At 40.3% G+C, this 27,220-nt stretch overlaps 1 protein-coding gene and 1 long non-coding RNA gene across 3 annotated transcripts in view; one reads left to right on the forward strand and one right to left on the reverse strand.

Annotated features, from left to right (window-relative positions):
* The window catches only part of SYNPR (synaptoporin), a 265,051-nt gene that overhangs the window by 152,354 nt on the left and 85,477 nt on the right, over positions 1-27,220 (forward strand). For both annotated transcript variants that reach the window (XM_037019355.2, XM_017648075.3), the window contains one exon: positions 18,377-18,501. In XM_037019355.2, coding sequence (XP_036875250.1) covers positions 18,377-18,501 — 125 coding nt within the window. The remainder of the gene's footprint in view (positions 1-18,376; positions 18,502-27,220) is intronic.
* On the reverse strand, positions 15,766-26,329 carry LOC140848313 (uncharacterized). The gene is made up of 3 exons (XR_012128924.1): positions 26,223-26,329; positions 25,979-26,103; positions 15,766-16,845 (listed from the first exon to the last, which is right to left on the reverse strand). It is a non-coding gene; the product is annotated as an uncharacterized lncRNA (long non-coding RNA).

The raw sequence follows: 27,220 nt of genomic DNA on the forward strand, positions 1-27,220 counted from the left end.
GATAATTTTCCATTTTAATCAGTTAGGTCTTTTATTCTAGTAACTCCATTCTGTTGAATTCATACTTCCACTTAGAATGATCCTCTTTTTTATTATTTCATTTTTCTTCCCTAAGTTCCTAACAGGTCATTGTTTTTCACCCAGAACTTAGGGATACCTAAGAAGGTTCATTCTAATGAGTTCTTCAGTGATGTTTCTGGCATCTGCTAAAATAAATTAAGTCAAAATAAGATAGAAGAGAGCTTCAAGTGCTTCAACGTCTAACAAACTGATGTCATTATCTAGAAAACAGGAATAAGTGAAAAGAAGCTGCAGAATGAGAAAGTCATTAAACTCCTATGTTAATAAAGGGTCAGAAGTCTCAGTGGAGCAAATTCTAATTTGTATTTCCTAAGAAGGAAGGAAAAGGTCCTCCGAGGATCTACACAGGCCCACAGAGCTCAAACCATATCAGAGACACAGTGACTATTTAGCAAGCATTTGTCAGAAAAGGGGAAGACTCCACTGCAGAGAAAAGCAGGATGGCCCTCAGGCTTTTTATTTTAGTGTTGGGACAGAAGACCCTCAGCTCTAAGCTGAGTGTGAGCATATCTCAAATGAGACTGTTCTCATGAGTTCTAGGAGTTACCCTAAAAGAAACACAGACAGCTTTTAGATGCTCATTAAGCCTCACGTCCAAATGCCATACCAGGTAAATGGGCTTGTTTCATTTCCAATGTTTCATTGGACTTGGCAGCATTAAGAAATGAGAACATAATAATAATCATAGTCATTAGAGAGAGGTACTTCCTATGAAGAAGTACATTAGCCAGCTCTTTCTGCTTCCCTCAGACATTTGTCTACCAGCTCTTCCCAAGGAACATAAACACATCAACTGATAAAAGCCAAATGCAAGAGCTTCCTCCTTTTACTTGAGCAAGTCTGACACCTTCTTATATCTTCGTTCTGTCCTTTTTCTGGACTCGTGTCAAAATATCACTTGTAAACCTCTCCCCACAGGCCAGTGGTTCTATTAAGATTTTGGATTCCATCCCAGTATCTGCCAAATAGAGTAGTGAGGCTGGGTGAGACCAACAGGAGCCAGGTCCCTCCACATCCTCCCTCATCCGAAGGCAGGTTCGGCTGGTCTTCGCATGCTTCAAGATATGGATGCAATCAGGAGAGAAGGAGGGTGTCTCTAGATTTGTCTGAGATCTCAAGTCAGCCCGTCTAATGCTCAACTCCTGGCTTTACCACTTACTCGCTGTGTGACGTTAGAGAAGTTACCAAGTTATGAACCTGGGTTTCCCCGATGCAGAACTAGGATAGTACCTAACTTTCAGGCATGCTGCAACGATCATTTGAGATAATGCATGCAAAGCACTTTATTCAAGTCTGACATGTAGTGAATGCTCCCTAAATATTAGTTACTCTTTTGACTATGAATATTTCATTAATAATAATAACCCAAGTATTTATAAGGTGACTCATAAATAAATAACAAAATGGATTTCGTGTGGGGAATCCAGACTCCTTCATGAGGACTTGCTGGGTCCTGCCTGAAGCCTCACCTCATGCTACTCCTCTCCTTGCCCATTGCACCTGTAAGAGCATCCTTTTATTTCTTCAAACATGCCAAACTTTTGTTCATCTCATGTTCTTGGCATGATTCTCCCTTCATCCATCTCTAACTATTTCCAAGTCCTAGCTCCTTTTCAGTCTTTTGGGCCTAAGTGTTCCCTCCTCTAAGAAGCCTTTCCTGTCAACCTTATCTAAGAAAGCCCCACTCTATATTCTCTATAACTGTATCTGTTCATACCTTAATTCCCTTAGTCACAATTTTATGTATGTTTGTTCATTTATTGCTTATTGCTCCCACCATACTTTAAGCTCCTCCCAGAGAGAAACATCGATATCTATCTGTAACTACCTACCTATCATGTGTGTCTATCCCCAGCACCTACACACCTGGCATTTAGTATACAGACAATAAACATTTACATTTAGAAGATTTTTTTTAAGGAAAAAGTCTGCATACCTCTGATTAAATTGCATTGGATAAAAGACTGTTCCAGGTGTTCCAGGTAGAGCCATATATCAAATAAAACCTTGAATGCAGTGTTAGGAATAATATTCATTAAACCTAATGTAAGTCACTGAGTTATACTTTAATCCCAGAGTACAGGGAACTAGTTTCCTAGAGTTGTTGATAACAGAGTTCATGAAAGGTATCCTTCCTTGTGCATTGACACAAAATGAGCCAAGATTTATCTCTTTCAAATGATGATCTCCTATCACATTTATTATAACTGGGAAGAAATGAAAACATTAGACTGGGAAATTATCCTTTGCATACTTCATTGTGCATCCATTAAAATGTGCATTTCCAACCATTCTCTCTAAGGACGTCAAAACACCCTAAGGTTTTGATGCTCTCAAATCAGCCCCTTGGACATGCGTTTCAGTTTCCTATAAGGGGAAGTATGCTGGTGTAATGTCTAGCTGTCAGAGAAATAAGTGTTGATTGGACTCAACCATTCCTGTCGGCTCCTTTGTGCTACAGACACCCAAGTTCAACTACCACGGCCACTGCTAACCACATGCCTCAGACATTGGATTATTCCATTAGCCATCAATTCAATGCTACATGAAGTCTCCTGCGTGCTAGTAGGCTTCCCAGGAGAATTCTGCCACTTGCTTCTATAGTTGAGGAACAAGATGAAGTCATTGGCTTTAGATGTTATTGTGGAGCACTTTACTGTTTATCTTAACTCTGAAGTGACTTTGATTCAGGTTAGCCCTTATAAGAAGAGGCTTTGGTCAAAAAAATTCCAGATCCTGGATTTTCATATTAGGCAGAGTTTCACAATACCTGGAAATAGAAAAAAATAAATAAAAAGAAAGAAAGAAAGAAGAAAGGGAGGGAGGGAGAGAGGGAAGAAAAAGAATTAGATAGTGATATAATTCTAAAATAAGTGATTTTTGATAGATATTGGAGAAAATTGAAAGTTATGAAATCAGAAACCTAAGTAGGGGGTCAGACCTGGAAAGTGCCTTGGAAATAGTAGTTGCCCAAATACAACTGTTGAATGAATGTGAGGGTTAGGCCCACCATAGTTTAAGGTCCAAGAGGTGGTCTGTCACCAGCTGTGGCACCTGACAAGTTGTGCTTCTCTTCAAGAAAAGTGGTTCTTAGCCTGAGGTCCTTGGATTGCTAGACTTCCAGACACCCTAGTGGGATTCTGAATCCACACAATCTGTATGATGAGTTTTAAATATATACGGAGATGAGAATATTTTGTCGAAGTAAGTCTGTAGCCTTCAGTAGCATCCCAATGGGTCAACTGAGGTAAAACACCTGCCAACAGGTATTCCCCTCGTCATCCCTTCTCAAAGAAATTGATCTTATTCCAACTTCACATCTTGGGATGTTGCCATTCAATCATTATAACTTTCATTTATCTATTTCTGTCAGATTGTTTTTACCTTCTTTCCCTTATATGACTTCAAATTTTATGTGGATGCCTTTACTTCCAACTTCTAGTTCTACTTATTTCCTTCTAGACTCTAACTTGAACCACTTCTGGTGGATCTCTCTGAGGACTTTGATATAAAATTGTGGGTTCTGCCCTGTTTAGGGGAAGAAAGGGATACCCTTTCATTAATTCAACAAATTAATAGTAAATGCCTGCTGTGAGCTAATAAGCAAAGCATTGTGTTTACCCTGATAACAGTTTTGTCCTGTTGGTTTTTGGTCATGTTCATCAAAGAATTTTCCTCTAATATTTTTTCCTGTTTTTTAGCTTATTTCTGTGTCTGTCTGACTTAGGTTCTGAAAGTGTGCTCTGCGTGTGCTTGTACCCATAAACATTCTTAATTTATAAACCTTATGAGTGTATGGGGTATGTGGAGATAACCAAGAGAGGGCAAAGGGCCCCTGCCCTCGAAGGGCTGACAACCAGGCAAGGAGAAAAATGTAATGGCATTACGCCTTTTTGTAACTCTGAAATGCTTCATATTTAGATAATTTTTCCCCCACCTCCTCAGTAGTTATTCCAACTTTTGTTCCTAGTTCCTCAAATTGCTAACCTCTTCCTTCACTTCCATTCATTATTTGACCTCATTTATTCATTTACAAAGAAGATGAAAACCCTTCCACAGAGGACTCCTCAGTTTCCCTCCTTTCCCACTCAACATAACTGCTTGGAGCCCTACCCAGTGCCTTCTTCCTGTATCTTAGGAGAAGAATTATCAGTCACATTCATTAAACATATTTTTATTGGGCAACTACTGTTTGCAAGGCACTTGCCACTTACATTTCTATTCCCACACCTTCCAATTTTTTCCAACCCATGCAAATCCCATCTTTCAGAATCATGTCACCACTCTTTGCATAATATCTTTGATTTTCAAGAACAAATAAAGTGATTCTCTGATAGTATTTTAACCTTGCCAGATGTGTTAGAAAGCACTGTAAGTTTAATTTGGGAGCAAGAATTGAACTTTTTAAAAAAGGTCACTCACTCTGTCTTTTAGTTACAAAATCACAAGCTGGCTCCATATTTGCAGCCTCTTTTGCAGTGCTGGAGTTGATGGGATAATAGTTACGTCTTTGCTTATCATCATGGTCTATTATGAACTCCACTTAATAACATTAGTACTGAGAAATCAAAACCAATATATTAAATATTAAGTAATTTGATGTATTTTATTATCTTGAATTTAATCAATAGAAAGACATTATTGAATGACAGTAGGGATTTTTGTCTTATTGTCCAGGAGATAATGTCCTTTACATGGAATGTACAGTCCTTCAGGCTATGGTGATCTTTATCTCATTAAAACATAATGAGAAAGGCTACTCTCTTATAATGAGGCAGAACTAAATGGGTTTTTGCAACAATCAATAAAAGATTGTTAAGAAAGAAAATTTCTGTCAAAAAAGAATGTATTTTCTTTAAGTTGTGCAGCATTATAATCATAGCATAGAGCAAGACTGCTTATTTTAAAAAGTGTTCTTTGGAATTTTGATTAAGATTACTTGCAAATATTCTTTTTAAAAAACATGAAAACTGTTCACATATATATTACATGAAAAAAAACCCTACTGAATTTTGTCTATACAATATGCATTCATACCTAGTTTGGTTTATAATGTCATTCTCTATTTTTTAAAACTTAGAACAATAAAGGAAATTTTCAAACATATAAAGAAATACAGAGTAATGTAATGAGCCTCTATTTCCTTATTAACTAGCTCCAACTGTAAATCAACTCCTAGCCAATGTTGTTCCTTTCACACTCCCATTATTACACTCTCTCCAGACATATCATTTCTTCCATAAACAAACTGGTATGTATCTCTCAAAGGTATTGAAAACAAAAATACCACCATATCTTAGAACACATTTTAAAAATTATGAATAATTCAATGTCATCAAATATCTACAAATTTCAAATGTCTCATTTAATCTCCTAATTTTTTTTTTAGGTTTTCCTAAATAAATCTGGATTTAAAAAATCCATCATTGGATTGATATATCTCTTAAAGCCTTTTAATCTAAAAACTCTTCTTTCTCAATCTCCCCCTACCCCAACAGCACCACCTTGGACATTTTTATAGTTTGTTTTGTTAAATAAACAAGGTGTTTCCCCCTGGAGAATTTCTGTGTCTGGATTTTGCTGGTTTAATCCCTGTGGTGTCATTTTACACGTTGCTCTCTCTCCTGTACTTTTTTATAAGTTGGTGGTTGGACATAGAGGCTTGATTAAATTCAGGACTTTTGTTTTTTTTCTTTCTTTATTTTTTCTGCCAGGGATACTTCAAAATTGGTGAGGTCTTCTATCGTTAGCTGGTTATACTTCTTTTTGTGCTATCAGTCATTAGTGCTTAGATTCCTTGGTTTCTTAAGGGCTGTATCTTAGCACAGGCTGCCATAACAAAGAACCACAGATTGGCTGGCTTACCCAACAGAAATTTATTTCTCACAGTTCTAAAGGCTGAGAAGTCCAAGACCCAAGTGCCATCAGGGTAGATTTCATTCTGGGGCCTCTTCTCCTGGCTTGTAGGTGGCTGCCTCCTTGCTGTGGGCTTACAGGGCCTTTCCTGGGTGAGTCACATGGGGAGAGAGAGATAGAGAGTGAGTGAGCTCTGATGTTTCTTCTTATATGGTACTAATCCCATGGGATCAGGGCTGTGTCCTTATGAGTTCACTTAACCTTAATTACTTCCTTTGAGGTGCTATTTCCAAATATACCCACACTGGAAATTGGGCCTTCAACACATGAATGTGGGGGAAACACAAACATTCAGTCCATAACAAGTTGCAAAATACTGATATTCTAATTCTATCATTCTGTCTTCATCATTAGGTGAATAGTTATACAAAGAGAAACTTTTCCACCTGTTTGGTCCCTTACAGGTATCACTCTTAAAGAAAAGGCAAGATAATGATTGACTCTTCCCTTTCATTTACTAGTTTTTAAAATAATGAATTTTTTCACTAGTATCCTCTAATGGTGACCAATTAGATTTGTATGTTTAGTTGTTCCTTTCAGTACAATAATGAACTCACAGAGTCAAACTGTCATTCTCTATGTGTGTGGCCTCAGATGAATTACCCCCTCTAAGCCATGGTTCACCTGGCTGTGACATGGGATTTCACGGTGCTTATCTCACAGAGTGATGGGATTTCAGAGTTAATATCTGTAAGGCACTTAGGGTCTTGCAGGACACATAGAATCTTGCAAAATAGCAGCAACAGTTGTGTTACTCTTATGATTTTATTTACGATCAGAAAATACTACTTTAGAATATACTTCAATATGCTCGTATAGGACTTCTACTCTAATATTTTGAGTATTCTTCAGTATGAATGATATGCTACCTTTTTACTGCCTGCTTTTGGTTTCTTTGCTGTTACATAATTGAAATAATACATGGTAGCAAGTTCTGTTATTGTAGACGTTGATTTGATGACCACACATCCTATTTGAGAGGTTCAAACATTGATTTCCAGGTTGAGCATCAGAATGGTCAAAACAACTTCGTGACTGTAGAAATGCAACTTGCCAGTGAGGTGTTCAAAGGAAGAAGAACATAGAAAAGCCTTCAAATCTCTGTACACAATTCTTTGCACGTTCCAAAATTCTTCTAACATACATAGTCCTATGACTAATTCTGGGTTGCTACCTCTTAGCTCATGAGCTTAAATATGATGCCTGCTTATACTTGTGGTTTGTATTTGGTAAGCCCAGAATTTTATTTAATATAGCCACAAAGCACTTAGCACAATAAACCAAAAAGAAATCAACTCCCCCTGTTCTTTTCATGGCACCCTTTGCTTGTCTTTCATTCAGGTAGAGCTGAATTTAAGATAAAGCAATTTTTTTAAAAAAAGGAGAAGAAATGAGAGAAATGTCTCTGTTTAATGAGCCATATAGCCTAGTGAAAAGAATGAATTGAATGCAACCAATTGGTTATGGATCAGTCTTTCTTTCCAAAATAATCTATTTTATTCTAATTTGCTTTAGGGTTATAAATACAACTCTAATTCATGAAATTGTTTACATGTGAAAGAAGAGATGTCAAATACTCCGAATTCAATCAGAAAAAAATCCCAGCGTGGCTTTTATTTTCTATTCAGAGAACAGTGAACATTGTATCTAAGGCTTACTCTTTAAAACAAAAAGGGGGAGAGGGTGGTTTAAGGGTTACGATTTCATTTCAGTTTAAAAAAAACAATCGTAATCATCCTACATTATCATGAAAGCATGGCTTCTGGCAAGGACAGTGGCTATGCTCCAGGAGCTTATCTTGCTCTAATTTTCCTATCAAGCAGAAGTATGTAGTTATGATATCTACCATCAGTGATTTTCTTCATTACTCTAAGAGATATTTATGGTAGGTAACAAAATTCTAGAAGTCCATATCACAAATTTACCCCAGAAAAATGTCAAGTTCAAAAATACTACAATAGTCAAGAAATTAATTCACAAGACTCTGTCTCTAATCAAGTGTCAGAGAAATGGCGTCAGTTGTAGGTGAGAAGTTCCATTGGACTTTTGTGGGGTTTTTTTGTTATTCCATTATGACAGATATAAGAGAATTAGAGTTGATTCCTTTTAAAGTAATTGCCATCATTGACTCTGATGGAAGATAAATTGTCCTTTTTCTCAATTAATGATCGACACTGTACTTGAGCCATATATTCCCATGGCTTATTTTGAACTTTAACCTTTATTCTAAAGAATGACTTTGCTAAAATATTTTAAAATGCAAAGCAGATGAAAAATGTTATTCCATTTACGTGCTCTGCACATGTAAATAATTTGAAGGCATTATTGAAGATAATCCTGAGTGGGTTTTCTTTGCTTTTACATTTTTTTCATCCAAATGAAAGTTAAAAACAACACAGCCATCCACTGACAAACTCATTTCTTTGCTCAATATACCCAGAGGTTGTCTAAATTTGCCATTTTTACAAAATCCTTTTTAGTTACAAAAGTTATTTATACTTTAATAGAAGTAACTGAAACAATACAAAAATATTAAAAACTGAGATTCTGCCTCCAAAATTCATTCCTCAATGGTAACAACTGGTAATATTTTCAGGGCTACCTCTCTAGAATTTTTCAAGCCTATTAAAATGAATATATGTATAAATATTCCTTTTACAAAAATGCAATACATTATGTTATACTTGGTAATTTGCTTTTTTTCTCTTAAAAAATATTATAAACAACTTTCTATAATACTATTCATTCTTTTTCATTATTGTATAATACTACATTGATTAAATACCTCAGAATTTATTTGTTTATTCTGTTTTTTTAATTTTAAATTATTTTCACTATTTTGACTATGCATTTTACATTAAAGATTTGTGTTATGCTGGAAAATAAATGAATTTTCAATTTGTGAGAAAGTGTTCTATTGAGCCTATTTTGAACTTTCTAGGCACTGTCCAGAGAAAAGGAAATTCCCACTTACCACTGGGGTTGACTACACTGTCTTGCTGAACAAACACCTTGTTTTCTTGTTTAACTTCTGCCTCTTTCTCCCCTAAATTCCTGTGGCAGAAGATGGAGACCCACTCAACAACCATTTCCTGCCCTTGTCACCTTGCTTACGTGCCCTATTGAGGCCAGCAGAATTGAATAGTCCTTTCCCAGTCAACCATGCAGCTAGGGGGTTCATGGACACAGCAGCCATTTTGTGACTATGAGGCAAAGACTGCAAGAACCAGAGATGTTGATGCAGACATCTCTGATACTAGCAGCCACTTAGTTCTGGATTTCTCAAATGTATGAAAAATAGAAAAATAAGCAGACCCCTATTCGTTTAAACCAATGTAAATCAAGCTTTCTGTTACCTGTGACCAAATACTTTACTAACTGTTCCAGGCTGCAGTTTTAACAAAATGAAAATGGAAACTTCTTTTGCTATGCAAATAGTTTGAAGTTCTCCTTCTGCAGAAGGAGAGACCTGGCTAGAATTCCTCCGTGATGGTATGAAGTACCAATTCTGTAAAGCTGCTTTTGCCTGGGAAGATTTCACACAAATCACAAAGCAGCTCGAAGGGTGTAATACCCAATATTTGACAGGTAGCATGAAATGGAATGCATGGTGAAGATACTTGCTCCAGTTAACAACACAGATAGTTACAGACAATGACAGGAGAAACATATAGCTCTATGGGAAAAAGCTTTTTGATGGTGGTTTTCAGTGTATCCAGATAAGATAAAATTATATTGTCTTCCAGGGACAGCTTGCAGTTTTTATCTTCACATGACGGTCCCTTCTGAGGTTTTGCAAGGTTGTTTGTTCACAGCAGCCTTCTAGGTCAGTATGTTGCAGTAACCATAAACTGGTGTCCATGAAGGTGCTTGGTCCATTTCCTTGGAAAAATCCAATTATCAACAGGAGAAGAAACACTAAAAGAAAGAAGAGTTGGACAAAGATGAGTGGAAATGGAACATTAAGTTTCAGAGTTGTTCATCAGTCTGCTGGGAGCCTCCTGGTTAGCAAGTGGGTATGAGGGAAGCCACAGTTAATCAGAAACCCTTTCTGCATCAGAAAATACCCCAACAGTATGTATTCTTCACTTTTTCAAAGCTACTATTGAGGTAATCAGCTCCTATAAACAACCGTATTCCTAGAAATGTTCTTCAGGGGTGTTGAGGGTACATGGCTCATCAGTCCAAAAAAATCATAAAAGGAGAGGGACAAGAGGGATCCACCAGAGGGGAGTGGAGGTGGAGGAACTGGGTCCCTCTAACCCATAAACTGTTGAATGATGGAGACGGGTGAAAGTGAGAAACCCACCAGCCCTTTGTGGCTGACAGCTAGGAGGAGGAACTTGTGCAGTATAATGGATATAACCCGCTCACATCAAGCTTTTTGAATGTTCCTACCATCCCAGACTCCAACTCCCTCCCCCATAGCCTGGGATGCTGCAAAGTCAAGGCTTGTGTTGCTGAGGAAAAGCACCTAAGCCACCACTGGCATCTACTAAGATGCTCAGGGCTTCGTCTTCCAGGTACCTCATCTAGTCCTCACCCGGCTTTGTGAGCATCGCTGGGACAGAGAAAGCCTTAAGCCCATAACTGATACTTCTGTATTAGTCTTCCCATAGCATGCTCCAGCCCAGAGAAACTCCTTTCACAGCCCTGGAAAAGTTGGGAAGAAGGAAGATAAACTTGGGAGAAAGTCAAATCTGAGGTCAAACCATGGCTGCTCCACGTGTCCCAAAACTGTGACCTTGAGGACGTTGTTTGACCTTGGTTTTGTCATCCACAAGATGAAGGATTGCGTTTCCACTTCAGGGGTTGTTGAGAGAATTCAGTAAGCTAATGTAGATAGTGTACTGACTGAGGAGCCTGGCGTAGAGAACCAGATGTACTTGTTTTATTGTTACTATCATCATCATTATCATCCCATCATTTATTATTGTTTCCAGTGCCAAAACGCCCTATTCCAAGCACTTTTTCCTCTCACCTTCTCTTACTCCTTCATTGTATATTCACTCACTTGATAAAATTGATGAGCCACTATGATGTTTGGCACCCTAAGGGATACAGAGATGATGGGGGTGTGGTCCTGCCCACAGAGGGTTTGCAGGCCTTCTGGGGAGTAAGATACTTGCTCATCTTCCAGCATCCAGCCCCATCCTCTCTCAGTCCCCACTCTCCACAGTGAACCCTGTGGCCCTTCTGAAATGCAAATTTGTCCTGCCCCTCCACTGCTGAAAACCCAGTCCTTTTGTAAAACAGATTTCTCTGTAAGGGTCAGATAGTAAATATCTTTGACTTTGGGGACCAGGCCTCAGTTGTCACTATTCAGCTCTACCACTGTTGTATAAAAGCAGTAAAAGACCACACGTAAATGAGTAGATGTGGCTGGTTACGGCCCAGAGACTGTAGCTTTCAGATCCCTACTAGACCACACCCTACACATCCCTTCCTGCCTCTTGAATGGCATCTCTACCTTCTTCTCACCTTGCAGTGTCTGCCCCAGTCATGCCAATTGCACAGCCCAGATGTGCCTCACTTGCTCTCTTAAGGGTCTTTGACTTGCTGCTTTCTCTCCCTAGAACATTCTGCTTCTCATTCTTACCTGATCTCATTCTTACCTATCTCATTCTTAGCTATCCATTCCTGCAGACAGCCATTCCTCAGGTCCCCTCCACTGCTCTGCAAGTAGGTACCATATTTTCCTCTAACATGCTCCAGTTACTCTTACCACAGTAAAACACTGTCACCATGCCTGTTCATTTACTTGTCCATATCCCCAAAAAGACAACAAGTTCCCTGGAGGTAAAGGAAGGATGTATCTTTACTTACTAAGTCAACAATATTTCAAGAGCACCTACTCCATGCCAAGCGCTGTGCAAAGTGGCAGACATTCAGTGGCAGACAAAGACAAGCACATTACCTTTCCTCAGGGAAGTGGTCAAACATAAACAGTGACTAAATGATGCCAAACAAAGCGAGATTTAGTTTAAAACATCAGTTCATGTTAAAAAAAAAAAGAACAAGGAATAATGAGGCCAAAAGTGGGGTGGAGTGGAGCCAGGAGGCCTACTCTAGGCAGTGCAGTCAAAGAAGACTTCCTATTGACAGAGGAGCAAAGCTTCTTTAGAGAGACCGGGAGAGATGAGGTGTGGTAAATGAGAAGTTGAGAGGTGTGAAATAAGGTGTGCCAGGAGACACAGGTCCCTTTATTAATATAATCCTAGATCCTAGGGCTCATTGCCATGCCTGGACAGCACTAGGCATTTGGTCACTGTTTGATAACTGCCTCAGCTCCATTCCCCAAAAGCAGATCCTAAGATTTTTGGCTCAAGAAGTTAACTTGAGAGGTGGTGCCAGGAGGCATAATGCCAGGAGGGGAAATGAGACAGGGAAAGGAGGAAAGCCAACCACAGTGTGCTAATGAGCAACTGTTGCTGGGGCAGCCAGGGCTCAATCCCGACTGGCATCCTCTGACAAGCTGTATTAAACATACTTCAAAATTTACCCCCAGAGGGACAAGGACACTTGGTTTCACCCACCAATTTCCATCCCACATTGGTTGGAAGCTGCCAGGGAATTAGTTCCCAGGGACTCTGTCATGCCGGTCACAGGCTGGGTGCAGTCTTGCTGCTTGAGGAAGTCCTCAGCAGAGAGACTGAGGTGTTTAGGAGGAGGCCTGTGGTGTGTGTGAAGACTGTCCCCCTGAAGCTGCAGGGTGTCCAGGGTGGGCTAAAGGAATACAGGAGGGGCATCAGCAGCCTCTGCTACAATAATTAAGTGAATAAGTGATTGAGTAGATAAATGAATGAAAGGATGAACCGTCGTACCTGATGCAAGAGGAGTGAATCAATGAAACAAGCCCCAGATTCTCATGCTGGGGGGACATCAGGAAAAGTCCCTTGGTGGCAGGAGCATGCTGGAGCACAGCTGATTGTGCAGCTCTTCCAGTCAAGGTTCAGAGGTATCATGTTGGCAGCTTGGAATTGGCCGTGGTGACAGTATTTTACACCGTGGAAATTGGCAAATGCTATAAATCCAGGCTTTATCCCGTGGAAATGTGATTGTCAGCACACACGGCATGGTGGTAATATGAGTACCTACACTTGATGCCAATCTTCCAATCCCTTTCCTGCCTGAGGTTGTGTATCAGGCTTTGGAAGATGTCCCCTCCTGGCTTCACTGCAGACCACAGATCCCTGTGAGAGCCATTAATCAGCCTGATTTCCTGTCCTCCTCCAACCTATTGCTTTAAACCTTGCCTTGCAAATTAACCAGAAGGATTAATAGCAGCTTTCATTGATATTCCTTGTGTGGTTCAATTAGCCAAGGAGGGACTGCTTGCCCTTTTTCCAGGGAAAAACCTTCAGTATCATTAACTGTGCAAAGATATTCCTTCTATATGGGATTTTGGTCTATGGATGCTTATTAAGCCAGAAAATTCAAGGCAATGTTTCTCTTCTCTTTCACTTGAATTATTTCTAAGCAGGCAAGGGAAATCTCTGCTGGTTAATTTTGTCCAGTTAGAGTTATTTTTTGTTGTTAGGAAAAGAGCCATAGATCATCCAAGACAGTAGTGAGATGAAAGTTCATTTCAGGATATTTATTTCATTCTCCTTAACTCAAGGGAAGTGAATGACTGGGCCAGTGGCAATGATATTATCATAGAACGTGATGGAGGTTGAGGTGTCTGCTTTGTTTGAGGAGAATTGGGAGCTTGAGGGGAAAGATAGCCACACAGAGGTTTCATAATATCATCTGATTGGGTACCTGGGCTTTTGCTCCTGGGTGGTGACCTCAGTATCTAGAAAGGGGAGTGGGCAAGTTGCTTTACCAGAAAGGAAGCAGTGTGGGCTGAGGATGAACACACAGAGCCCAGAGTTCAGAGTTTAGAGAAAATAACACACATATGCATGCACACGCCATGTCTTTGCATCTCTCATCACTGCTGGAGTCATTACCGAGCCAGCCTCACAGGGAGGTGTCTGTTTCTCTCTCTCTCTCTCTCATCTCTTTCTGTACCCCACATACCTGCTCTCCTCTGGCTCTTTCCCTCCTTAGGCTTCCAGAACTCCTCCCCAGATGAAGTTCTCGATCATCCTGGCTGCAGAACACAGCTTTTCCCAGCTCTTCCACCTCCTGGGAGGAGAGAGGATACTGGCTATGTTAGCAATCAGCTTTAGTCTTGCAGAGCCAAGGATCTGCAAGACACACAAACCTTTCACTTGTTAATATTAATGGCCTATATTGGAGCAACAATTACTAAACTAAGGAAGTTTCTGTCTCTTTACATCTTCCAAGGTCCTCCTCCTAAAAATCTTCTACTGTGTCAATAGGGAAAAGAGGAAGGAAAGAAAGAAAGGAGAGATAGATGGAGGATTGAGGAGAAAGAGAGAGAGAGAGAAGCAGGGAGGAAGGAAGGGAGAGGAAAGAAAGGATAAAGCATCCATCTTGCTTGGCAGGTGAGCTCGAAGTTATGTGTTTGTGAGACACTCGGGAGAAACAGAGAACCTCAGGCCACTAAAGCACTGTGGTGTGTTTCTGGGCAAAGACTGGATTGTTTAACGAATAACTCCTACCCATGGGGCCAGAAATTGTTCTTCCTGTTATCCTAGAGTTAATTAGAAGGATGCTGACTCAGGCAGTCTAGAGACCAGGATTCTAGTTCAACTCTGCTTGAGCTGAGTTAGGGCCAGTGAATTTTTCCTCTCAGGATCTCATTCTTCAAGAGCGAAGTAGTAATAGTAATAGTACGAGTGGAAGAAGGAGACACTGTAACATGTACTGAGGGCTCTGAGCCTAATGCTTGACATGTGTTCATTCAGCTAATGTACACAAAATCGTGCGGTAAACAGTGTCATTCTCAGCCTCGTTCGCCATCCAGCTGCCACATGGACCTTCCGTTGGCTCCTTGAACTGGTCAAACTTTGCCTCCCTTGCTGCTTTCACTTAAGCTGTTCCCTCTGCCCAGAGCGCTTCCCTCCCCCACACCCTCACTCTCCCTTGTTGCACGGCTTCCTCTCAGTCTTAGCTTAAATGTGACATCCTCAGACATAGAAGAGCTTCCCCTCAAAACTTAACACAATTTGTAATCATTTCATTTGTATGTTCTCTTGGTTCTGTCTCCCCCATCCAGCATTAAGCTCCACAGGGGGCATGACCCTTCCTTTTTGTTGTCTTTTCTCAGACTTTTTTGCCTTTCTGTTCCCCACCAGCTGGCCCCTAGGAAAGGCACCATTAAACATCTGCTAAATGAACCAGTGCATTAGCCCTGATTTAGATGATGGAAGAACTGAGGTTTGGAGACATTAAGTAACTTGCTCAGTGTCAGACAGCTGGGAATTGGACTCAAGCTCAGATCTGCCTGACTCCAGAAATGCCCTGCCCTACCATGTAAGGGTGAGGTGGCCAGGCAGACTTCTGGGAGGGGAACTGGTAAGAGGATCTCCAAAGTTCCCCTCCCACACTGCATTTCTCTGCAACACCACGAGAATTTTGCACCCCCCACGACCACCCAGTGCTTCCAGTTCTCCCTCCCCCCTCTGTCTCCATGTATTCTAATTGCAAAGCCAGGCCCTTGGCTGATAAACTCCAAAGGAGTTGATTTCACTCTCCCAAATATGGAAATAGCCATCCCTGTAATAGTTATTCACTCAGCAGGATCCGACTCCTCAGTATTATACAGACATTATCTGTTTAATCCTCACCAAACGCTTGTGAATTTGATATGGGTCACACAGTATGATTTCTCTTTAATCAGTGAGGACTGTGGGGAAGGGAGAAAGTTAACCAGAAAGCCCATCAGTTTCATATTTAACTCATGTACAATATTACAATATCTTATATTTTCACAGCTCAATAGAAGTTAAAAGAAAAAATAACAGTGTGTGTGATTTCAAGTCGGACACCTTCCTTCTATGCATTTTGAACTAGTTAAATACATAATTATCATTCCATCTTAAGTCCATTCATGGTAGTATTAATAATACCTTACTGTATATAAAGCACTTTAATGTAAGATAAAGAGCCAAGGGTAGTTTTCTTTGTAGCCATTAAGCACTGAAATGAACAGGATTTGTCTTTATGCCCTTCAACTCTAATAAATTACTGCATTTTAATGTTTCAAGGAATTTTTTAAAATACAGCTATTTGAAACTATTATGCTATTTTGCCACATCTTTAATATGGCAATATTAAGTTTCACACACACCATTGTCAAGAAGAAATATGATCACACATGTTGAGTGCTGGGCACAATACCTGGCCCATAGTAGGCACTTAATATTGACGACAATGGGCAATTCCACCTAACCTTTACACAGGCAAGTATACTGATTATCCACTTAGGATTCTTGCCCCAAAGAAGTGAATGTGTTGAAATACCACACAAATCTCCACATGATTTCAGATAGGGCTACGCATAAATGCCTACTCCTTCTCACTCAATTTTCTCAGTGACTTAGGGAGACACAGAGGATATCCCTGGGAGGAAGCTTGAGCAGGGAAAGGGCTGTCTGCACAGCCACACACAGGGCTCCCTTGCTCCATTCTTTCTGCTGGAAGAAGTCATACCAAAGGCACTATCATAATATGGCACCAAGTGCTGAGACATTTAATTATATATTGAAGCCTAGATTTAAGCATTGAACAATGAAAATCACTTCCTCCTTATTGGTAGGAACCATTACTAAAAGCTGACAGCATTTTCTTATGAGAAGTGAGCAAGTCCATGCCACAGGGATAAAGATCAAGTTCCCTTCAGCCCTGGTGTCTATGTGCATCATCCCCAGATTTCAGAGTGGGTTGGAGTAGATTCTGAATGCCTCCTCAAGTCCGTCCATTGGTGAGATGTACCTGGAAGAAAAGCAAACAAAGAAAAATGATTAGTTTTTCTGGAGTGCTTGGCTTTTGGCTCACTGGGGCTGATGGTCATATAGATTTAACTAGAGAGTAATTCTAAATTTTCCAGTTTATGCCTTACTAAGGAGCTCATCCACATCTATTTACAGTAATATAATCCATTAATGTTTATTGAGTGCTTATTCCATTCCAGGGTCTGTTCTAAATGCTTGACACACACTAACACATATAGGCCCATTTTGCTCTTACTACGTCTACTGTATCTTTTGGTCAAGTTGTTTTCATTTTTAAAATACTGGTTTTAAAAACTGATAAAATAAAACTGCCATGTACACAAAAATGGTCCCCATAATACTGCTTTCCTTGTGAAGGTTTTATCATTAACTAGTCTCTTATTAAGTTAAATGATCAACTAAGACAAACTTCTGAGGGCCTTCTTCCACCCCTGATTAAGACTGAGGTGGCAGGTGCTATGAATAATATTCATTTTGTAATGACCCAGAGGAGTTCTTGGCTATCTTACTGAGAAGGAAACCAAGGCCTGGGAAAATTAAGTATCCTCCCCCAGGCCCCTCATCGCCCTTCACAATAGCTCCTCTTGCTATGCAAAGTGAGGTAGTGTCCCTAATAGGGACCCCAAGCTACCACATGAAGCTGAATTCCAAAATTAAATGGGAACAGTATAACAGAGTTAGTGTTAAGTATACTTGACTGACTTTCATTGGAAATGAGCAGAAAATTATTTCATATTTAGCAAAACTGAGTAGACAAAGTTTGCCACTTGCTTACTTCCCATCTTGAGCCATCCCCACCACTTCTAGTTGTATCTTCTTTCTTGAAGAGTTCTCTGAGTTCCTGCTTCTATTTGTCAGTACCTGATTCCCACAGATGCATGTTCTATAGCAGAATAGACTATAACATTAACAAACAGATGAACCTATTAATGGTTGACTTAGAAAGAGCAACTAACAGAGATGTAACCAGAAAGAGGGTTTGAGGCTGACATATACTGAGATGTTGTGCTCTGAAAAAGCACCTCTTAGATATTCACCTACTCTTTCTCAATCCTTTAGCTCTATAATCCTTTCACTGTGCCTTTTTAAAAATCTGTAGTATTCCAGAAGACAAAGCATGTTTATTGCAGAAATAGATACACAAAAAGAAGAAACCAGAGACACCCCAAATTCTTACCACCTATCATGAATCCTTCGGTGTGTAATGTGGCAGAGCCTTTGATGTGAGATCGCCTCTCTACCTTCTGAGGCCTGACAGCTCTCTACGTACTCAGACACAGATATTTTGTCCTTGGGTTTAATTTTTCTCTGAGGAAAATGACTCCAGCTTGCCGGCGGTTCTCATTCACCAAATCCCTGGCCTCCACCTTCCTGCCTGAACCAAACATGACGCCACACTTCAGAGAAACCATTGCCTCTCTCAGTCAGACACTAAGCTCCTATTGATATACCTCATTAGATCAACACCGTGCTAATAGCTGCCTTCTCTTTTGTTTCTTTGTTCTCCACAGCTTTTTGCAATCTTTGCATTTGCAACATGCGGTGGCTATTCCGGGGGCCTGCGGCTGAGTGTGGACTGCGTCAACAAGACCGAAAGTAACCTCAGCATTGACATAGCATTTGCCTACCCATTCAGGTAGGGAATGGTGGCCCCTGCCCATTTGCCTCACAGAGAGGGCCCTTCCTTATTTCCTTGGCTTCTCAGAAAATAATGGTCTCCCATGGACTTCTGGGTAAACAGAAAGGATTCTGCCTGAGCCCACAAACTACCTCAAGAAGTAATATGCCCAACTGTGCCCAAGCCTGTGAGGATTTGTGAGTTGTACCTTCATACCAGAACTGACTCTCCTCCCCCAAAAATGCTACAAATTGTCCCTTATTGGATGCTATCAATAGAGAGACCTCAGATATACAATTCCTTCCTCCTCACCCATATTTCTAATCTTAGGATTTTTCAAATTTTCTCTAGAATTAGTGTCAAAACTCTAATTTCATATTGACTGTGCAGTCTCAACTGATAATATATGTAATAATATTAATATCTAAATTGTTTCCATGTGTCAGACACTATACTTAGCTGTTTACTCATGTAACCTCATTTAGTTATCACAGTAACCCTTTGAGGGGAGTATAATTACCATCACCATTTACAAATGAGGAAACTAAGGCACAGATATTTTTGCCCACATTCCCTCAGCCAGTAAGTGGCAGTCATGGTTTGAGCCCGCCTGGATTGAGCCCAGAGCTCATATCTCTATTGCTATAATTAATGCTTGAGATAATTCTTTCAATCTCTTTTTGAAGTCAAAGATAATACCTTATCTTTGTGTCCAGTCTGTAAAATGATGCCTAGTAACTACCAGGGCTTATCCCAAATTGTACATCTTGTAATTCTGACCCATATGCCCAAAGTGGTTTAATTGAATTCAAGTTTAAAATAATTTATTACTATAAACTTTCAAACACTTGGTACCAAATAACTGGTGTGATTTTTGAAAACAACTTTCAGTGCAATGTTTAGCATCTTAATATCCTGTCTTGTTCACTTCAATTTAACAAACATCTACTGAGTAATTCCCTTGTGCCAGACATGGTTCTGGTTCTGGAATTACAGAGAAAAGTAAAAATTAACCCCTAAAAAATTTCCTTAAAGAGGCAATTACAGTGTTTCCCAAAATCTTTCCCATGGAGCCCTAGATATTTAATGTTTCAAAAAAAAAAAAAAGACTGAAAGAAGAAAAGAAAGAAGGAGAGTGCATTAAATGTATGTGATCAAATACGTTTAAGAAATGCTTCTTAGCACTTTGCCCTTCTAATGCACATTTTGAATCAGCAAGAGAAACACAATGTTTCCCAAGTATGTTTGACCTCAGAAACCCTTTCTCACTAAGCATCTCAGAAGATTTGTGTATCATGGAATACATCCTTATTATATGGATCTAGTGAATTTTTCCTAGTCCAAAATAAAGTACCTCAGTTCGTAGGTGATGAATCACACAGAAGTGGCATATATGCCAATGTACTGAATAGTTTTTAGGAGTAGAACTGATAAAAGTTGCAAACACCTCTGCTCAAATAAATACTCTCCTAACTAACAAGAGTGCAAAGCTCAGAAATGTTAAGTACAGAATCCCTGGTAATTTGATACTGGTAGAAATGGAGCCAGGGTGCTTGATGCTTCTCAAAGTTCCAGATGAACTCCTTGGCTATAATAGAGAATGGCCAAGTCCATGCATGTTCACTGATCATCATGCAGAATCTAAGATAGGAGACAAGGATTGCTAATGGTTGGTCAATAAGGATGGGATGCTTAGTGACATTATTCATGAAATTGTAAGGTCTGCATTACCATCTGTAATAATTTCCCTCCCAGAGATGTGGTAGGAACAGATGATTTCAAGGTCAAGTCACTTAACACTGAGCAGAGGTGTCTCTGTCTGTCAAACTGGGAGAGAGTAACCAAGAGACCTGTCTAGAAAAGAAACCTGTGCCTAGGTTAGGGTGGGGGTGGAAAGCAGGGTAAAATTTAATTTCATGCTATCGTTGGCTACGTGTACAATTTGAAAAGACCCTTCAAGCAAACAGTTTGCAGCATTGGGCTTCTTCATTTTCTTCCCAAGACATATTAGTGGCCAAATTAAAGGCAGCTGAAGAAATTGCATAAAAATGTTTATTGCCATCTTTTAGTGGCTCACTCACTGGAAAGATTTTAACTTGGATTCTGAAACAAAGATGATCAACCACTGTTTCTTCAGTAGCAGAACTTTTCTTCCAAACATTACCTTTCCTAGAAGCTCTGTATATAAAACAGATATGAACCACTGAGAAAATTGGAGCAGGGGATGAAAGGGGCTTGAAGCATCCAGATGGTCTCCCTTGTTCTTCTCCCTGCCACACACATTGCCAACCCCCTGCTACACATCACCTATAATATCTCCTCCAAACCCTAGATCCTAGAGCAATTTAAAAACTGCTAGAAAGAAAGAAGGAAATATTCTAAAGGAAGCAAGAATGCTTTTGCCACTCTGCCTAACGCATCTGTACATTTACTGTCTGCTGTGCAGGAACCGAGATTAGCCTAGTTATCCCACAGAAAGCCTTGCACTTTCCTCCCATTAATGTCCATCGAGGAGATAAACATACCATTCCAAAAGGGCTCAGTTTTTCTACAGTTAGTTTCAGTCACACATTTGGATACTTTAAAATGTTGTGTCATTATCTTCTTGGGGAAGATTTCAATAGTAAATGACCACATCTAGAATTTATACACATTCTGTAGTCGTTTGTTTCAGAAGTTGAGTTAGCAAGATACTAGTGTTGTAAATCATTAAAAAGTTGTTTTCTCTTAAAACTTCACAAGCCAATGCCAGTGATTTGATCATAATCTTTGGAATAAAATAAGAGCATTCAGCAGCTTCTAACTACTCAGTTTATTGCAAACACAAGGAAGGCAAGAAACTGTAATGCCAAGTCATTTGAGCAAAAACAACTCATCTGTAAATGACAGATTGAAGCAAGCTACTTAACTTTCTTATCAGATTATTTGTGGGATAATGTCAATTTAGAAACTGCTAGATAATTTACAAAATACTAATGTGCTTCTTCTGATAAAGAAGCCAGAGTACATAACTTCTTTATACTACCACATGTTTGTATTTTTGATTCATATCAGAAGGAATTTACATTCAGCAATATATTATTTCAATGTAGGAATGAAACGTTTGTCACCTCACCTTCCTTTTGATTTGTGATTAAAATGAGTAAGTAATATTTAGCTGCTTTCTCATCTACTATAACATGCTAATTTGGGAAAAACTTACTTGATAATTGGGGGAGGAGTTCAGGATTCAATATTTTTAGCACTTTCTTTAGACACAGAACAGAGAAGTCTCAGGGCACTAGGGTGATTCTTCCTAGTGGAGTGGGACAATGGCACTCTGAGTCTGAGTCATGTGACCCTTGAAACAATTTCATGAGGGGTCTTCTGCGTTGAGGGCTGTTCGGCTGGGCACTAGCTGTGTAAGCACTGTTCTCCTCTTTATGATGACTTCAGCCACTCACCCTGTTTTCCTGCTCGTGTTTGAAACATGGGGATAGGTAGAGGTTGATGCCAGGAAAGCTGTGGAGTTTGGATTATCAGTTATCTAGTAATGCTAGCTCTGTAGGGGGGGAAAGCATTTTTTTCCCTAAAATCCATACCCTAGAGCAGTGGTGAGCAACATTTTTTTTTTAACTGTAAGGGCCAATTTGGGAAATATGAAAATGTTAAAGGCTGCAGTTTTTCATATGGTTTGTTCTGGAAATGCTGCATTTGCAATTATATTTAAGTATTTGTTTATTGTTTCTCAGTATCAAAGGGTTTCACTCTTCTTGGCTAAAATATCAGAAGCTTTACAACTACAGTATCTCATTTTAATGTTGTGTGTTAAAATTAAGTTTGTGCATGATGAGACTTGGTGGTTCTATGGGGCAGAGAGTTGTGGCAATTTGAAGGTGGTATAGCCAAAGGGTTAGTGGTGGGTCTCCAGCCAAACCTCTGGCTTCACATCCAAGCTCTGCACCTAGCAAATGAGTGCCTTACAACTTCCCTGGGCCTGGGGTTCCTCACTGTAAGAAGGGAATAGTAGTACTTTCCTCCTAGTATAGCTGTGACCATTCACTTAGGTCATACAAGGTGTTCGGTATAACTCAGAGTCAGGTACACATCAAATGCTCATGGACTTGTATCATCCTTGTTGATATTATTAATAGTGTTATTAATAGAAACTAGCACAAGGAACTGGCCCCAGAGTACAACTGTAGACCAAGGACAAGGACAGCCATATTTGGAGATGTCTGCCATGAAGTTAGGACCTATCGTTTGTAGGAAATGTCTGCAGACATCACAGAAAATGTAGTACAGTGACTGCTGGCATGAAATGGGTTAAATGAAAAAATGAGTAGATAACAAATTACTTTACCCTGACCCCACCAGTTCCTTCCCAACCTGTATAACTGCTAGATTAGAGCACTTATGTTGCTCCTCAGTGTTGCAACAGTTCCCCATAATGTGAGTGGTGGGAGGGAGTTAGACAGATGTTGTAGTTTGGGTTCCTCCTGACATAAGAATTTGTCATTTTCTTGGCAGGCGATCCCTGGAAGCACCCATAAGGCAAGAGGAAATGAGACAGGGAAGGGAAGAAAACCAGTAAAGATTGCATTAATGGGCAAGGCACCACCAAGGGAAACTGGGGCAACTGATACTTTTAGGAAATCATTGATAACATGCTTTAAAATAATTCTATCAGGCAAATGATTGAAGCTGAAGCAATTTCTGACTCTTGGCCATTGGTCAAAAACTGCTACTGCAGGTGTTAACTCCATGCCACTGCACGCAGGTGAAGCAAGCACTTACAGACCAAGAAAGCCTTCAGGCAGAGCTCTTGAATGCTTGCACTAGAAAGCCATCTTTGCATACAGAAATGGTGAATACCAGAGAGAGGTGGGTGGGCAATCAATGGTCTCTACTACAATAGGGAGGCTCTTTAATCATTTTTCATAGATCTGTGAATGACTCCATTTGCATCATTTATTCATTCTCTTAATAAATACTTATTGAGCATCTACAGTGTACAAAGCCCTGAACTATACAGGTACTTGGTATGTATTGGTTGGTAAAGCCCTTCCCTTGTAAGATTTACAATCATGTGGAGTAGGAGGAAGACAGTAAAGAAGTAGACAAAGATCACACACTTGGTAATTTCTAAGAACATGAACACGGTACAGAGATGCAAGATAAGTGGGGGTGGGGTGGAGAGACACCTACTTACATAGAATGATCCAGAAGGGCTTCCTTGCGGACATGACATTTAAGCCAGTCAAAAGAGAAGAGGAGTGAATGTTCTAAGCAAAGGCAACAGCATGGGCAATGCTGAGAGGAAATTAAGAAAAAAGAGGGGATAGCAGGAGAAGCTGTGCTGTTTTAGATTAGCTGATGGAGGAAAATCTCCCTGGTGAAGTGACATGGAGTGCAGACCTGCAAGAATTAAGAAGGAGGGCGGGAAGGAGAGCTAGTGAGCGAGCATGCATGCACACTTCAAAGACCTGACAAGTAGATCCCAGGGAGAGGGAACAGCAAGTGCAGAGGCCTGATGTCCGAGCTCAGGGAAAGTCTGAGAACCAGCAAGGAAACCAGCAATGCTGGGTTGGCATGAGGAAAAAGGAGGGAGGCAGGAGATGAATTTGAGGAAGCAGGCAGAAGCTGGATCATGTAGGATAATGTGAGGAATTTGGATTTTGTAGGAAGTGAGACGGGAAGTCATTGACAGTTTTGAGCAGCAGAGACATGTAATTTATTTTTAGAAGATCTTGCCTGTGGCTATGAAAATAGTCTTAATGGGGCAGTGATACAGTCACGGAGCTCCGCTAGAAGACAGCTGCAGCCATCCAGGGAAGAGCCTGTGGTGGCTGCGACGAAGGCAGAGGCAGTGGAGAGGGCCATGCATGCTTCGCAGCCTTTCTTGTCTGCATGATCACCCACACCTCACCTGAAATGGAAATTTACATCTACATCCCAGCCTTATTTGTCATCTTTTCCCGGCTTTTTCCATCACTCTTGCCACTGCTGTTGAGTAACATTTGGTCTGTATGGGGACCAACTTCAGTATTTTAAGTTTCTCACTCCTGACATTGGCTTGTGGGCACACCTTGGGGCCACTACTCATTCAACACTGCATGAGGGCATCAGCCAGGATGGTCAAAACACAAGTAGGCAACCAGCTGGCTTTAGCTTTAATGGAAACTTGTGTGATTCTGTTGAGACATGTTTGTGCCTGCATTTCTGAAACCAGTAAGAAATTTATGAAGTGAATAATAATTCTACTTTATGGAATATGGCTTTAAACAAGTCATTGCCTTTGTCAGTCAGGAAAATAGAGCTCATGCCAGGTGGTTCAATTTTTAAAAAATTAATGTAGGGAACTAGGTAGACAGGGCTTGGGTGATTGGAAAGGGAACCAAAGGGCAATGCAGAGGTCAGGACCTATGGGAAGCCACCTAAGGCTAGAGCAGGGGATGGCCAAGTACGGCCCCCAGACCAATGCAGCCAGCCACTGCCTGTTTTTATATGGTTCATGAGCTAAGAATGGCTTTTGTATTTTTAAATGACTGTATCATAAATGTTATATAAGTACCTACACAATAGCCTCAGTTTTTCCTGTTGACCCATAAAGTCTGAAGTATTTATTATCCATCCCTTAAAAAAAAGAGTTTACTGACCTTTGGGCAGGAGACATAAGGGGAAGATGTGGTCTTATTGTGCCACACAGGGTGGTGCCCGTGTGGCAGAAGCTGGGAATATGGAGAAAGGAGGTGTCTTGGAAGAGCATGAACCAAGAAAGAGATGGAGCCCCTGCCTGACATGCTGCTCAAAGCAGCAAGAGAGAGACAGAGAGATGGGGAGAGAGGGAGAGAAAGAGAGAGAGGGAGAGAGATAACTTGGCTGCTTCCTTGCTCCTGCCTCCAGTCTCCCACCAGAGCTTCCCATTGGCTGAACCTAATGAGGCTAGTTGGTAAGGAAATCAGGCCCCTGAGATGCAATACAGAACAGGGGAAGAGTTGGACATGGAATTGAGAACAGGTGATGACCAACACAGAGTTGGTCTAAGCCTGAGTTTCCTCATGTATAAAATGAGGAAAATGAAGCTTTCTTAAGAGAGCAGTAGACTTCTAATTCTATGAAAATGGAAATAATTGATTTCCTTTTCAGGGGAACAGTTGTAGTCGAACTTGGCTAGACACTGCTACTTCAGAGAGAGCAGAAGGAAGTGTAAAACTCAACAAAATTACTTTCTACAAGTCTCTTTCTTTCAGCCTCATAGGGCTTGCACTGATGTTTGCCCTATTTAGGTAAAATCTGAACAGGCTTTTAAAGACCAGGATTGGGCTACCTATTGAAAATGATTGTAGGTTATGTAATCAAGGCTGTTGTTTCTGTTGAACTCCCATAGGGAGGTGACAAGTGGCAGAGATTAAATCGGTGTATGCTGAATGAGCCTTTTATGTAGTTTTCGGTCTCACTGTGTATAATTTTACAGAGTAGGCATGGAGGAGTGTGGTGGGCAGAACTTCATTACCTGGGAGAAGCTCTGTGCCCCAGAAGAATGCAAACATTGCTTTTCTCAGTTATAAAAATAAGTTCCAGTTCTTCATTTCATCTGTTTTCTTTCCAAGATTTGGAGACAGACTAACTTTAAATTACCTAAAAAAGGACAAAGGAATTCAGCTATAGGAAACAGGCTGGGAATGTCAGAAGGAAACATCCCACTCAATGTCCTGTCCCTTGAAAATGTTAGGTGCCTGCTGCATGCTCCCATTGACCTCCATCTCTGCTTCCTTCTCTTGTGAACCAGAGAAATGTTAGAACATTCCTTGCATCCTCCAGAGCTATCAAACAGGGAGCCAGAAGTCACATAGTATACTTTATGAGGTCAGACTGGTGTCAATTGAGTGGTAGAGACCTGTGACCCCTCTCCCTTCCCAACCCCACCTATCCCTGAGAGGATGACATTTTGTGGGCCAAGAGATGAATGAGTCATCAGACAAATTGAATTCTCTGGAAACCATGAGGTCAAACAAAAAGGAGGCAAGTGCTCAAGCTGCCTGCTTGCCAGATGCTGACAGTCAGAGCTGAAAAGTAAAAGCCTCAGGGCCTGGGCTTCAAGAAGTGACAGCGGTAAAGCTGGGATGCACAGTCTGAATCCCCCTTTGAAGATGCAGCTTTGGGAATTCAGAGGCCTGGACATGAGGCAGGACTTTAGTTTCATCTCAGTGTGAGGTTCAGGCATCTTGTAGAAAGCTTGTTAAAAATGGAGATTCCAGCATCCTACCCCAGACCCACCTAGTGAGCATTACTGCCAGTGGGATTTGGCAGTAATAATAAATGTCATAAATGCAAGGATTTGCATTTTCTAAGTCCTCTCGTGATTCATAGACACACAAAAATTGGAGAGGTGCTGATTAAGGAGAAACCAGTAGAGCCTCAATTCATAATTACCTTGATAGTTTGTGTTTGAACATCCATAGACTTTTTTTTTTTAATATTTGGGATTACAGTTTTAGTTTAACTTGCTTATTATACTTAACATGATAAAATAGAAAAAGAAACGTACTATAAATATGCAAATGAATGTTTGTATTTTGTGTTTTTCATAAATCCATTGTGGTATATATCACTGTTAGCATGAAGCACAATAAAAGACAAAAATGCAAATGGTAATTTAAGTTTGATACCAACAGATGAACTGTAACAATTTTACTAACCCCCCCCCCCCGCCCCATTGTGCTTTTGAGCATACCCTGCATCCCTGCCCCAAAAA

Source organism: Manis javanica, chromosome 3 (assembly GCF_040802235.1).
Source record: "Manis javanica isolate MJ-LG chromosome 3, MJ_LKY, whole genome shotgun sequence".
In the NCBI taxonomy this organism is placed as follows: Eukaryota; Metazoa; Chordata; class Mammalia; order Pholidota; family Manidae; genus Manis; species Manis javanica.